Source organism: Hypanus sabinus, chromosome 4 (genome assembly GCF_030144855.1).
Source record: "Hypanus sabinus isolate sHypSab1 chromosome 4, sHypSab1.hap1, whole genome shotgun sequence".
Classification (NCBI taxonomy): Eukaryota; Metazoa; Chordata; class Chondrichthyes; order Myliobatiformes; family Dasyatidae; genus Hypanus; species Hypanus sabinus.
The window spans coordinates 127,244,527-127,257,837 of NC_082709.1; the positions used below are offsets into that span (position 1 = coordinate 127,244,527).

At 40.3% G+C, this 13,311-nt stretch overlaps 1 protein-coding gene across 1 annotated transcript in view; it reads left to right on the forward strand.

The window, feature by feature from the left end:
• The window catches only part of LOC132393191 (cilia- and flagella-associated protein 47-like), a 595,459-nt gene that overhangs the window by 156,609 nt on the left and 425,539 nt on the right, over positions 1-13,311 (forward strand). Inside the window, exons 23-25 of the mRNA XM_059968130.1 lie at positions 10,075-10,175; positions 11,106-11,268; positions 12,642-12,840. Of these exons, the coding sequence (XP_059824113.1) occupies positions 10,075-10,175; positions 11,106-11,268; positions 12,642-12,840 (463 nt within the window). The remainder of the gene's footprint in view (positions 1-10,074; positions 10,176-11,105; positions 11,269-12,641; positions 12,841-13,311) is intronic.

The window sequence follows — 13,311 nt, forward strand, 5'->3', positions numbered from 1 at the left end:
TGTTTAGTGGTAGGAGCCCTTTGTAGATGCTGGAAGTCATGGGGACAGTGTATTGGAGTGGTAGATAAGGACAAAAGGTACTCCATAGCTATTAAAGTGGTGGGAAGGTGGGTTTTGGGAATTGGAGGAGATGTGGGTGAGGGCAGCATCAATAGTGGTGAAAGGGAAAACCTGTTTTTTAAAGAAAGAGGACATCACTGATGTCCAGGAATGGAAAGCTGTGTCCTGGGAACAGATGTGGCAGAAGTGAAGAAACTGAGAAAAGGGAATAATAGCATTTTTACAGGAGATAGTGTGGGAATAGATATAGCCGAGATAACCAAAAGATGTCAGTTGATAGTTTGTCTCCAGACATTGATGAGACCCATTGTAAGTTAAGGGCCCGCTTCATTGAGCACCTCTGCAACTCCACCACAAGTGGGACTTCCCAGTGTCCAAATATTTTAATTCCAATTTCCATTCCCATTCTGACATGTTGATCTATGGCCGCCTTTTATGTTAAGATGAGGCCACCCTCAGGGTGGAGAGGCAATGCTCTATATTCTGTCTGGGTACCCTCCAAAATAATGGCATGAATATTGATTTCTCTTTCTGGTGAACAAATTTCCCCACCTTTCCCACTTCACCATACGTTTTCCTTCTTCTCACCTGCGTATTATTTTCCCCTGGGTTCCCTCCTCCTTCCCTTTCTTCTATTGTCCACTCTCCTCTCCTATCAGATTCTTTCTTCTCCATTCCTTGACCTTTCCCATCCACCTGGCTTTGCTTATTACCTTCTAGCTGGCCTCTTTCCCCTCCTCTGACCTTTTTATTTTAGTATCTTTCCCCTTCCTTCTCAGTCCTGAAGAGGGGCCTCAGCCTGAAACATTGATTGTTTACTCTTCTCTATAGATGCTGCCTGACCTACTGAGCTGCTCCAGTGTTTTGTTTGTGTTGCTTTGGATTTCTAGGATCTGCAGACTTTCTCGCATTTGTGATTGACTACTTACTTTGGAGTTTGTGAAGATTTGGCATGACGTTTAAAACTTTGACAAACTTCGATAGCTGTGTGCTGGAGAGTATATTGCCTGGTTACATCACAACCTGGGAAGGAAACACCAATGGCCTTGAACAGAAAATCCTATAAAAAGTAGTGGATCAGTCCATCATAGGTAAGGCCCTCCCCACCACAGAGCACAGCTACACAAAGTGCTGTCTCAGGAAAGCAGCATCCATCATCAGGAGATCCCACCACACAGGTCATGGCCACTCCTCACTGCTGCCATGAGGAAGAAGGTACAGGAGCCTCAGGACTTTCACTATCAGGTTCAGGAACAGTTATTACCCCTCAACCATCAGGTCTTGAACCAAAGGGGATAACTTTTCTCAATGTCACTTACCCCATTACTGAAATGTTTCTTTAACCTATGGACTAACTTTCAAGGACTCTTTATTTCAAGTTCTCAATATTTATTGCTTATTTATTTATTATTATTATTTCTCTTCTTTTGTATTTGCACAGCTTATTGTCTTTAGCACACTGGTTGAATGCCCAAGTTGATTCTATTATGGTTATTATTCTATTATGGATTTATTGAGTATGTCTGCAAGAAAATGAATCTCTGGGTTGTATATGATGGCATATATATACTTTGATAATAAATTTGCTTTGAACTTTGAATCATCACCACAGTGATGGAATCTGTTGTTCATGACTGTAGAGCAGCACTTGGTCACCAATCTCGTACAACAGGAAGTGTTTAGTTCTGCTGCTTCCAGCCCTTTGTTTAAAATAAATTAAAAAACTAAATTCCATAAGCAAATTGAAGATAATTTTCTTTAACAATAAGGCATCAGGAATAACCATCTTCCTTTGATATTCAACAGCATTGCCATCACCAAATATATTCAGTGCATATCAAATGCCTAACAGTACCTGCCACATAAATGCTGTAGTTATAACAAGAAGTCAGAGACTGGGTATTCCTTAAGTCCTATGACTGTTTTTGAGTCACATAGATCAGCACAGGAACAGGCCCATTGGCTCAAGATGAGCAGGATGCCACCATAAACTGCATATCTGCCTGCACATGTTCTATATCCCTCAATTCCCTGCTTCTTCATGTGTTTGCCTAAATGTTTCTTAAGCATGCTAGCATATCTGTTTCTACCATCTCTCCTGGCAGTGCTTTCCAGGTACTTACTACTCTCTGTTTGAAAGTAGATCTTCCAATATATATCTCCTTTAAACTTCCCTTTTCCACCTTAAAGCTGTTTCTTAATATTTGAAAAAGTCACTGACTCTCTATGCCTCTCATAATTTCATTTCATAATATCAGGTTTTCCTTCAGCCATATGCTTTAGACCAGTGGTTCCCAACCTTTTCTATGCCCCACACCCCTAGGAAATGTTTGACTAATGTTCGCACCCCCTACAAAAGTAATATCACATTTGAAGATGAAGAAGTCTATTTTCTAATTTTTGAACCACAAATTGAATTTAAAAAATAAGCTTTTAACTCAGTGCATAAAATGCAAATATAAATTGAGCAATTAGATTCTAATTTATTCAGAAAAAATTGTAAACAGTAAATTGATGAGACTCCTCAACCCTGAGGTGTAACTCCCAGGTAACACTGATGAGACTCCTCAACTCTGAGGTGTAACTTCCCAGGTAACACTGCTGAGAATCCTCAATGCTGACTCGGGCAGCGGGAGACTGGAGTGTGCTTGGGACAAATGTTACTACCACTTCTCAAGGCACACTGGCAGCTGGCTGAGTGATGACTCGTGACTTATCACTCAAGCACACAAGCCACTCTTTGTCACACCCCCTGAAATTCCATCTCGCACCCCCTGGGGGTGTGGGCACCCCAGGCTGGGAACCCTTGCTTTAGACATAACTGTCTAAGTTTGTCCAAACTTTCCTTACGGCTAATACACTTGAATCCAGGCAACATCCTGCTGAAACTCTTCTGTAGCCACTCCAAAACCTTGACTTCCTTCCTCTACTGTGGGAAGCAGACCTACCCACAATCTCCAAAATACCCTACCAAACTTTTGTACAGCTACAACATGATTTCCTGACTTTTATGCTCAACACTGACCGATGAATACAAGCAGTCCATATGTCTTTTTTCGAGCTGCTTTCAGGAAACTAGAATGGCCACCTCATCTTCATGTTTGTTTGGTGAAGCACAAGCCAGCTGATCTTAGGGATGCTATATTACAGGGTAATGTAATTGGTAGAAATGTACATAATTCATAACCACCGACATTTGAATTGGGGTTTCACTTTAAGAGGCTGGTGTGACGTGATGTTATAATTATGTAAAGGGGTTTTCACATACTTTGTGTTCAGTTTTTTTTTGGTGTTCAATAAATGAGTTTGTTATATTATTATTTTCTTTAAAAAAATAAAAAAAAATAAATGAGTTGCTACAGCTATTCTGAAACGTAAAACATCCCTTCTGATTTACTTGCAAAATCCTACATTGATGGCCCATTAGAATGATTCCGGAGTTATGGAACATGTTGATCATCACAGTCACTTTGAAAGTGCTGAGTTTTGGGAGCAAAATGCCGGTGTTTGGTTTGCACAAACTGGAGCTCAATTCATGCTTTGAGAAATCTCCACTAACAGCACCAGATATTTCTGTGTAGTAATGTTGTTCAGCCACTCTACAGCTGCAAGAGTGGTAAGTCTACTAGAACACTCGTCTGAACATGATAAATACCAATCACTGAAAGCTCATCTTTTATGGATTTTTGGACTTTTGGAGTCTGAGTGTGCCAAACAGTTGCATTCCTTGCCTGGCCTCAATAATGGTAAGCCTTCAGAGCTGATGGGCCACATGCTGTCTCTCCTGGGAAAGCACCATACTTGTTTTATTTTTAAAGAGCTCTTTATGCAGCAAATGTCTGATCAGGTTTGCATAGTCCTTGCTAATGGATTTATGAAGGACTATAGGGAGCTTGCTGAAATGGCTGTTAGTCTACACTCAGCCAGGCAACGATGCATCATTCCTCCTCTCTCTTCGTCAATAAGCCCGGTCAGCAAGGTCCCCAACGTAAGGGTGCTTGCCACTGTGAAACAGACCATGCTGGTCCTGTGTTTTTACCAAGCTCGCTTTGGTAGGAATGCTAGGAAGTGCTGACTTGCAGCTTCGACAATGCGAGTGCATTAGGACATAAGGGGTCTGTCAACACCATGGGTTACAGCTGCCAGGGTGGTCTACTGTTCATTACAGACACCCTTTCAGGGCAATGCTTCTTGTGTGACGCAGGTGCTTAAGTGAGTGTGCTGCCAGAATCGCTTATTGATGACAAGGCAGAGAGTGATGAAACCTTGCTAGAGGCTGCCAACAGCAGCAAGATACAGGCTTATGTGACATGACGGATGACACTGTACTTCAGGGATGATGTTAGACATGGAACTTTGTCCTGGCTAAAGTGGCTAGAACTCTGCTCGGTGCAGGTTTTCTGTGTCCCCAAGGTCTGTTGGTTGATCTTAAGAACTACTGGCTTGTGGATGTTAAGGACTTCCTGGTTTCCATACTAAGTTCCCCATAACGACTCTGTCAAACACATGCATCGCTGCATGTGATTTTACTCAATTGCCGGGCAAATTCCCAAACTTCATCAAGCCCACATTCTCCACTGCTGTCACAGAACATGGAGTCAGGCGCCACATTTCCACAACTTGCCCGCCAGTCCTTGCCCGCACACGTAGACAGGATCTATAAGAGTTGGAAACTGTGAAGGCTGAGTTTGCCAACATGAAAAGACTTGGCGTTGTCCACTGGTTGAATAGCCTCTGGGCTTTGTCCCTCCACATGGTCCTTCAATCCAAGGTGGTTGCCACCCATGTGGCGATTACTGATGCCTTAATGAAGTCACCCCCCTTTGATTGTTACCTGGTCGTTAGTGTGAAAGTCAATCTTTTTCCAAAGTCGATTTAGTTACCATCAGTTGCCTGTGTGTTCAGAGGACATTCCCAAAACAGCTGTGATAACTCCATTTGGCCTCTTTGAGTTACTGCACACGTGCTTTCTAATGACTGATGGACTCTGTATTAAAGACTTAGACTTCCTTTGTGTTTACCTGGATGATATACTTGTCACCAGTGCATTCAAATCTGAATACGTATTCCCATCTCTGCACACTTTTAGAGCGCTTAAGTCAACACAAGTTGATTATTAACCCTGCTAAATGCTAGTTTTCTTCTCTGTTAAATACCCCGTGGGTATTTTGTGACTGTCTTATGACCATGATGTAATTAAGTATCTGGTGAGTATGATGTAAGGGTCTTGTGATGGTGGGGTGATGTTATTTCCTGCCAGTGTGAGGTCACATGATGTAATTTGCCCACCCAGTGAGAGGTCATGTGATGGCCTGTTCCAACAGGTATAAAACAGGAAAACCTTGCTGTGACACAGGTTAGTTCATTGTTTAATTCGTCAGTTACTCCGTTATACTGCGTATTCGTCTCATGACGCAGTTTTATTTTAAAGTGGAGTCTTACTTTCAATTGTAAGTTGTGCTGTCAGTTTTTAAAATCACTGCTAGTTATGTTTGATGTATCTTCAATTTAGTTTAAAGTCTAAGTATTGGAGAGTGAAGAATTGCTGAAGTGTGTGAACCCAAAGGATCGAGTAAAGTTGGTGTCATCGGTGGTAATACAGGATCGACCTCATTGAATCTTCATTCAAGGAGGTAGTAACCTGCAGCCGAGATAGCCCCTGCATTTGTGAAAGCAGGAAGGGTTGGGCGCAGCATTTTGCCAAGGAAAAGGTCAGTTCCTTTAAGCCGTTTTTATTTCCTTTGTTGTAAATCCTTTGGGTAAGGCATATTTCAGCTGGGATCAGCAGTAATGTCACATCGTTGAGGAATTTGTTACTTCAGGAAAGTCTCTCCTAATTGACTGTGTAAATCATTTGGACTTACACATATACCACTTTTAAGAACTGTTCGAATTGCCGTATAGCAGTTAACTTCCAGTTAAATTAGTTGTTTGTTTACTTTTCATTTGTTGTTGAGCTGAGTTTAAATAAATGTTTCTTTGTTTATAAAAAACCTGTCTCAATTCTATATTCATTGTTGCCATATCATAACAGTCAACCACTGACCTTCTTGGCCATTGAATCTCTGCATAAGGTGCGAAACCCCTCCTATCAAAAGTAGCTGCTATTATGGATTTCCTACCATATCAAACAACTAAAAAACTACAGAAATTTTTAGGCATGGTGGATTTCTATCAATGCTTAATTCTGTTAGCTGCTGAACTTCTGCTTCCCCTGTATAGTACGCTTAAAGGCAATACCCCTAATCATAGAAACATAGAAAATAGGTGCAGGAGTAGGCCATTTGGCCCTTAGAGCCTGCACCACCATTCAGTATAATCATGACTGATCATCCAATGCAGAACCCTGTACCTGCTTTCTCTCCATACCCCCTATCCCTTTAGCCACAAGGGCCATATCTAACTTCCTCTTAAATATAGCCAATGAACCGGCCTCAACTGTTTCCTGTGGCAGAGAATTCCACAGATTCACCACTCTCTGTGTGAAGAAGTTTTTCCTCATCTCGGTCCTAAAAGGCTTCCCCTTTATCCTTAAACTGTGACCCCTTGTTCTGGACTTCCCCAACATCATGTGCTTGATTGGTCAGCGGACATGAATAGGGAATTTGATAATACCAAATGAGCTCTTTCTAATGCAACCCTAGTGGCACTCCCACTCCCCAATGCACCCATTGCCACTATGACTGACACTTCAGACTATGCTGCGGGCGATGTGCATGAACAGTTGGTTGGAGGAATGTGGCAGCTACTTGCCTTCTTCATTGCCAGCTCCGTATCCCTGAAAGGAAGCACAGGACATTTGACTGTGAGCTTCTCAGTGTCTGTCTGGCTGTCTGCCATTTTCATGTTCTTTTAGAGGTTGCCATTTCACGGTATTTGTTGGCCACACACCCCTTGTGCATGCTATGGCTAAAATATAAGACCCTTGGTCTGCATGGTAGCATTGCCATCTGGCCCACATATCCAAGTTCACAACTGATATACAACATATCAAGGGGGAAATAATGCTATGGCTGATTGCCTCTTATGGCCAGCCATTGAGGCCATACACATAGGGGTTGACTATGACGGTATGGCAGCTGAACAAGCTACTGACCCAGAGGTCCAGGGTTACAGAACAGGAGTCACAGGCCCGCGGTGGGTTGACATTAAATTTGGGGAAGCTGGGGTTACTCTTCTGTGCAATGTCTCAACAGGTTGCACTCGGCCCATTGTACCTACAAACTGGAGGCAGACTGCTTTTGACTCCATACATGCATCTGGACCAGAGTCCTCATGGAAAATGGTTGTACTAAAGTTTGTGTGGCACGGCCTTCAAAAGTATCTGTGTGATTGGACTGCAGCCTGTGTGGAGTGCCAGCAGGAGAAAATTAACCATAATGTTCAGGCACCGTTGGCACCTTTTGAGGCCCCTGGGCGACAGTTTAACCATGTCAATGTGGGCCTTGTTGGTCCTTTTCCCTCTCTCATGGTTTCATGCAACTCATTCCATGGTGGAGCATACCACCAGGTGACAAGAAGTCGTCTCCCTAGCAAAGACGATGGCTGCCGATGTGGCTCAGGCATTCATCAGCATCTAGGTTGCTTGGTTTGGCACCCCATCTGATATTTCCTTTGACCACGGTCCCCAATTCATCTCAAACCTCTGGACTGCGATGGCCCAGCTCCTTGATGTTAGGCTACATCACACCATGGCATATCACTCACAGTCTAATGGGCTATGAGAGCAGTTTCACCATTCCTGAAAGGCTAATCTGAGGGTTTCCCTGACTGATAAGTGTTGGCATGATCACTTACTGTGGGTCATGCTAGGGCTCAGAATGGCTGCAGTTGTCTATAGTTGTGTTGGTATACAGACAGCTGTTACAAGTGCCAGGTGATCTCATTCTTGATGACGTGACTGCCTCATTCTCAGCTGTGTTCCACCCTCCTTAGTAAACTCAATTCCTTTTCACCAATTCCTTTTCACCTATTTCTACCTTTGAACATGGCGTACAGCTCTCTTGGGATCCTGTTGACCTACATTTCGACTCGTTTGTTTTTGTACACGATAATACACATCAACATCCCCTTAGGCCCCCTTATGATGGCCTGTTCTGTGTTTTGGAACAGGGAGAAGAGGCTTTTATCACAGATAAGAGGGGTAAACCTGTCTGTACAAACGTATTTTGGTAAATTGTCTTAAACTGGCCTACTAGGATTTGAAGGATTCCTCTACCATGCTCCTGCCATTATGACATGACCTTAAGCATGTCAACGCACCTCTGGACGAGCCAGAGGTACCTGCTGTTCCTCCACCCTTGGAATATAGGACCTGAGCCAGGCAGCTCATTTGAGCTCCAGACTGGCTCCCATTAACGGTTTTAGTGAATTCTGGGGAGCGGCCTGTGTAGGGTTTTGTAATTGGTGGAAAGTACATAATCCATGAGTTGGTGTTTCACTTTAAGAGACTGGTCTGATGTGATGATATAATTATGTAAAGGCTTATTAGCACTCTTTGTGTTCAGTTGTTTTGTATTCAATAAATGAGTTGTGTACGTGGTTTTATTTGTGAAAACTTACAGAATCATGACTATTTTCACAGAAGAGACAAATATGTTTAAAGTAAAAACAGTAGATGGATGGTCCTGCTGATTACCACAGGGAGAGTTATCACTGATGTATTTCTCAACTGCATTCTTTCAGCAGGGAAATAGCTGGTTCCTAAATCCCTGTTCTAATCATCAAGATGCATAATGGGAATGATCTATAGACTAACATCAAGGAAATTATAATGAGTAATACAAATCATTGTGCGTGGTCTACTTGGATTTCAGAAAAGCCTGATTGGAGAGGGAGAGGGAGAACAGCCTTTCACTACCTGAAGTGTGTGTGAACATTAAAAAGTTCAATATAACACAAAAAATATATTCTACAGGTGGTCTTCTGAATACTTCTGCGAATATTTCTGGATTACTTATTGCAGATATTTTAAGCATTTGTACCAAAAAATGTGTTTTTTTTTCAGGACGCTCCTTATTTATCTGAAGCAAGAATGAAGCTTTTTAGTTTCCTCCCCCAGGCCTACATCTAGGGTGTTAAAGCATCAATTGCACATAGTTAGCTATGATGAACCAACAATATGCCTGATGTAAGACTTCTAAAACAGACACTTTATTCTGAGCTCCACTCTGCTGAGCAATTGCCAAATGATCAGAAGAAACAGATGTAAGAATGCTCTCAAAGCCAACTTGAAAAAGTGTAACATCTCCACTGACTTAAGGGAATTCCTGGCCAATGATAAATCAAAGCAGAGAAGGAGCATTCAGGGAAACATTTAGGGCCTTGAGTTCATTCATTGGGCTCCATAGATTCACAGTGTAAATCGCAGAAGGAGGTACCACCTTCCATACCACACTGCTGCCATCCCCAACAAGGACCTCCTGATTCTCTTGTATTTGTGACTGCAGGTACCTCATTGGCCACATCAGCCACCTCAGCAGCCAAAGAACTGCGATGGAATTACACAAATTATCCACAGTTTCAAAGGGCATCTTAGATAAAGTGAAGAAGGCTTTAATAAATCGTCTGTGGTATTATTTCCTGCAACTTAAGAGCAGTATTTCTATAAATCCAAGTAAAAAGCAGTGTTGTTAAAATTTTGTGTAACCATTGTGGATTTTACCAAGTAAGATTAAATGAAAACAAATGAGATCCATTCTGAACGCTGGTATTCTACTCTTTTGATGAGTTTCATATGTTGAAACCTTTAACCTGTTGCAGTGTTTCATAATTTATTTGGATTATCTTAATTCTACATGTGCCTTAATTATCTAATATAGTGGGAATCAAATTTTGATCTCTCTCCTGATCTGTAGTTTGTTGTTTTAATATATATTGCTTTTAATTTAGATAGTATTTAATTTTTTGATACATGTTCATGTTATTCATTATATCATTCATAAAATTTTATATTACTTTTCTTTGCTTGAAACAAAATGAGAGATCAACAGAATTGTTAACATTATCTTTCAGCACTTCATCCACCAATTGAACTTTCAACTACAGAGGTGGAATTCTTCCTAATGACAGGATACAATGATTTAGGTGTTATTGCAGCAGAATCTTTTATACAGGTACCATATTCTATGTCTATTGTTATGAACCCCATAACTGGGTCACTTACCAGCAAAGACAGAGAGGTATTTTTAACAGTATTTATTGATAAAGATACACAAAAATAAGATCAATGCAAACATACAGATAATATACGTCATCAATACTAAATCTAAATGTGCGGGTATAATAATAATCAATAAGAAATAGCTCTATCGTTGTCTAGGGGATAATGTATTGTCCGATGGAAATATAAAAGTCACTGTTAGTTCGTTCAAGCTGCAGCGTTTTGGTTTGAGAGAAAGACGGGTTAAACTTGCCCAGTCCTTTTATGATGTCAATCCTTCGAGTTGGTGGGAGTTGGTTTCCCTGTTGTTAGCTAAAAGCCGTTTTTCCGTGGTAAAGGGCACCGGTTCCGGGCAAATGGAATCGAATGCACGTGGCCTCCCCACCGGCTTCTGCTATTACGGGATTGCTAGCGTTTCTTCTGGTGCGTCTGAGGGGCTGTTCCTACAGACCCTCTTTTACCCTGACTCACAGGGTCTCAGATGTCAATCAGGTTGGGGGTGATGCAATCCCTCCCTCAACCAGCCTACTTTGCCTGAGGGCTTCCACGTAGCACAGTATTGTAATACACAAGTTTGTCTCCAAGAGGCATTGGCCGTTTCCCGTAGCTTTATATTGCCGGGGGAACAAGACATTCCGCACGTCTCTCTCTCATTTCCTGGGTCTCCTGACCCAAATCAATAGTGATCTTGCGATTCTCACAAAGGAGGGGGCTACCCCACACCCTTTGGCCCCTCAGAGCTGTGGTACATTCATAACACTATAATTAGTACTTTTTCTTACTTTTTGCAATTTCACCATCTTAAAGTGTTATTTTCTTTGTTTTAATTGAAGAAAAGTGTTATTGACCATTGTTTTATTTTTATTTTTGTATAATCTGAAAGAAAATTGAAATACTGAATACTTCGAGTAAAGAGGTAAAATGGATGTTCGATTTAAATAGTCAACAAAGCAAAGCTCTCGATGAGGGTGTTTTCAGAATCTATGACTTTCATGGGAGTCTTCAACCCAGCCAAAGACACTGCATTACAGTTGGCTTTTGCCCACGTAGGTATTTATTATGAAAATATGCTTTTAAAAATAATTTTCTTTTGAAGCTGTTTCAAAAACCACAGTGGTACTTTAGATTCTAGCCTGTGGTAAGTGACTAACTTCTCAGAAGCAAAAGTAACTGGCTGTAAACTGATTTATTTGCAAATTATTTCATCATCTTGTTATTTTGTTGCTCTTAAAATTCTTGTTTTTGTCACAGCCAAGTGAATTGACATTTTTTTAGCACCTGCTATAAATTTCACTTGAAACAGTTAGTTCAAGTCATTACAAAGGTCCGTCAGAGAGAGAGAAAGTTATAAAGCGTAATTACTTAAGAAACTCTAGTGTATTCATTGTAGATGTTAGAAGACGATTTGATGACCAGAAATTAATTGAATGGCATTCAACATTGTACAACATTATGCAAAATTCATACGATACATAGTATATGGCTCCAAAATGTTGTAAATGACATTAGATGTTTGAGTTTTCACCTGTCGTATAAGTTTGATGTACAACATCTGTTAAGATTATCCTCGAGCTGCTTAGGTTAAGCACATCTTTTCATATAACCTCCTACCACCCAACCGCATTCTTCATGAAAGCAACTATATTCCCAAGTCGGCTGTCATAACTTTGAGCCATGCATTTCAGGGTCATTCTTCTGTCTTTGAATTATCTTTGTGCAGTAGTATGCCTCAGAAAGTAGGTGTCTAAACTAAGCACCTAATACTAAACATTGTGATATTTCCACTTTAGAATTATTGTCCTCAAAATACTTAATCTCTTCGCCAGTGGAAAAAATATCACTTTCATCACCTGTTCATTTCTCTTTACGTTAGCCACAAAATCTTATTTCCAATAATATAAAAGCTATCCCACTTTGTATTATGAGTAAATGTAGAGATATAGATTCAGGCAAAACTTATTGCATGCTAGTCACACATAGGTGTTTACATTTAGAATTGTCTTTATATTGCCAAGTATTTGAAATTAAGCTGATTAGCCCCATTAATTTCAAGAGCTTCAGTTTGCTTCATGACAAAAATCCATTTTTAAAATCCAAGTAACGTAGATTAAAACAGGTAGATTATTTTAAATTAGAAGCTTATGTTTTGCAAACTCCACAACTAATCAAAATAAAAACACTTATTACATCTTATTACCACTTCAAAACATCTAGCTTTTTCAATGTTAATCTGTTTCATTTAAGTGGTATGCAACATTTGATCTGTGATTCCTTGCTTGTTTGAAAATTATTCTAATGTTTGCATATCTTTCTATGAGGATAGAGCAGAGGGAGTTTCTGGTGAGTGGGGAGAGTGTCAATAATTTGTATCATATTACCTTCAAAACTGATATTTTTTCTCTGCTTGCATATTTTTCAGGTTGCCCAGGCAATTATAAGGCTGAAATACCCATGTTTATTAACGAAGATAAAAGCACCCCTTATCGAGTAATTTCTGTGAATGGTATCATACATACCCCTAAAATGATTATAGATCCCCCCTTTGTGAACCTGACCCCAGTTCCTCTAAACAAGGAGAGTTCAGCAACAGTCCAAATTACTTGTTTAAACTATTTAAGGTTTGAACATTTTATTCCTTTTGCTTACTTTTATTCTAACATGAAGTTAATTATTATTAGTGTCTTTTCATTAGGTTTATAAAATAATAGAGAATATTTAGAAACATGCTGCAATTTGAAAAAAAAGAAAATGTGAGAATTATTGGACTTTGAAAATATAAAACTGAAGTTGGTATAAATAAGTAACAGAATAAATTGAAAGATATACAAAAACATTCTGGTCTTTGGGACCAATAGTCATAATTCTATTAGTTTTAATATATTCAATGACAAGGATAGTACTGGTATACCCAAGTTAAAGCTCTAAAATCAAGCATGGCTAATTTTGATTGTATTCGACTGGAACCTGCCAAGTTTTGTTGGGAGAAGCTGTTAGCAGGTAAAGGGATATTTGGCAAGTGGGAGGCTTTTATAAGTGATATATGGAGAATGTGGGCTGGCGTGTTCCTGTTGGAGTGAATTAGAGACCCC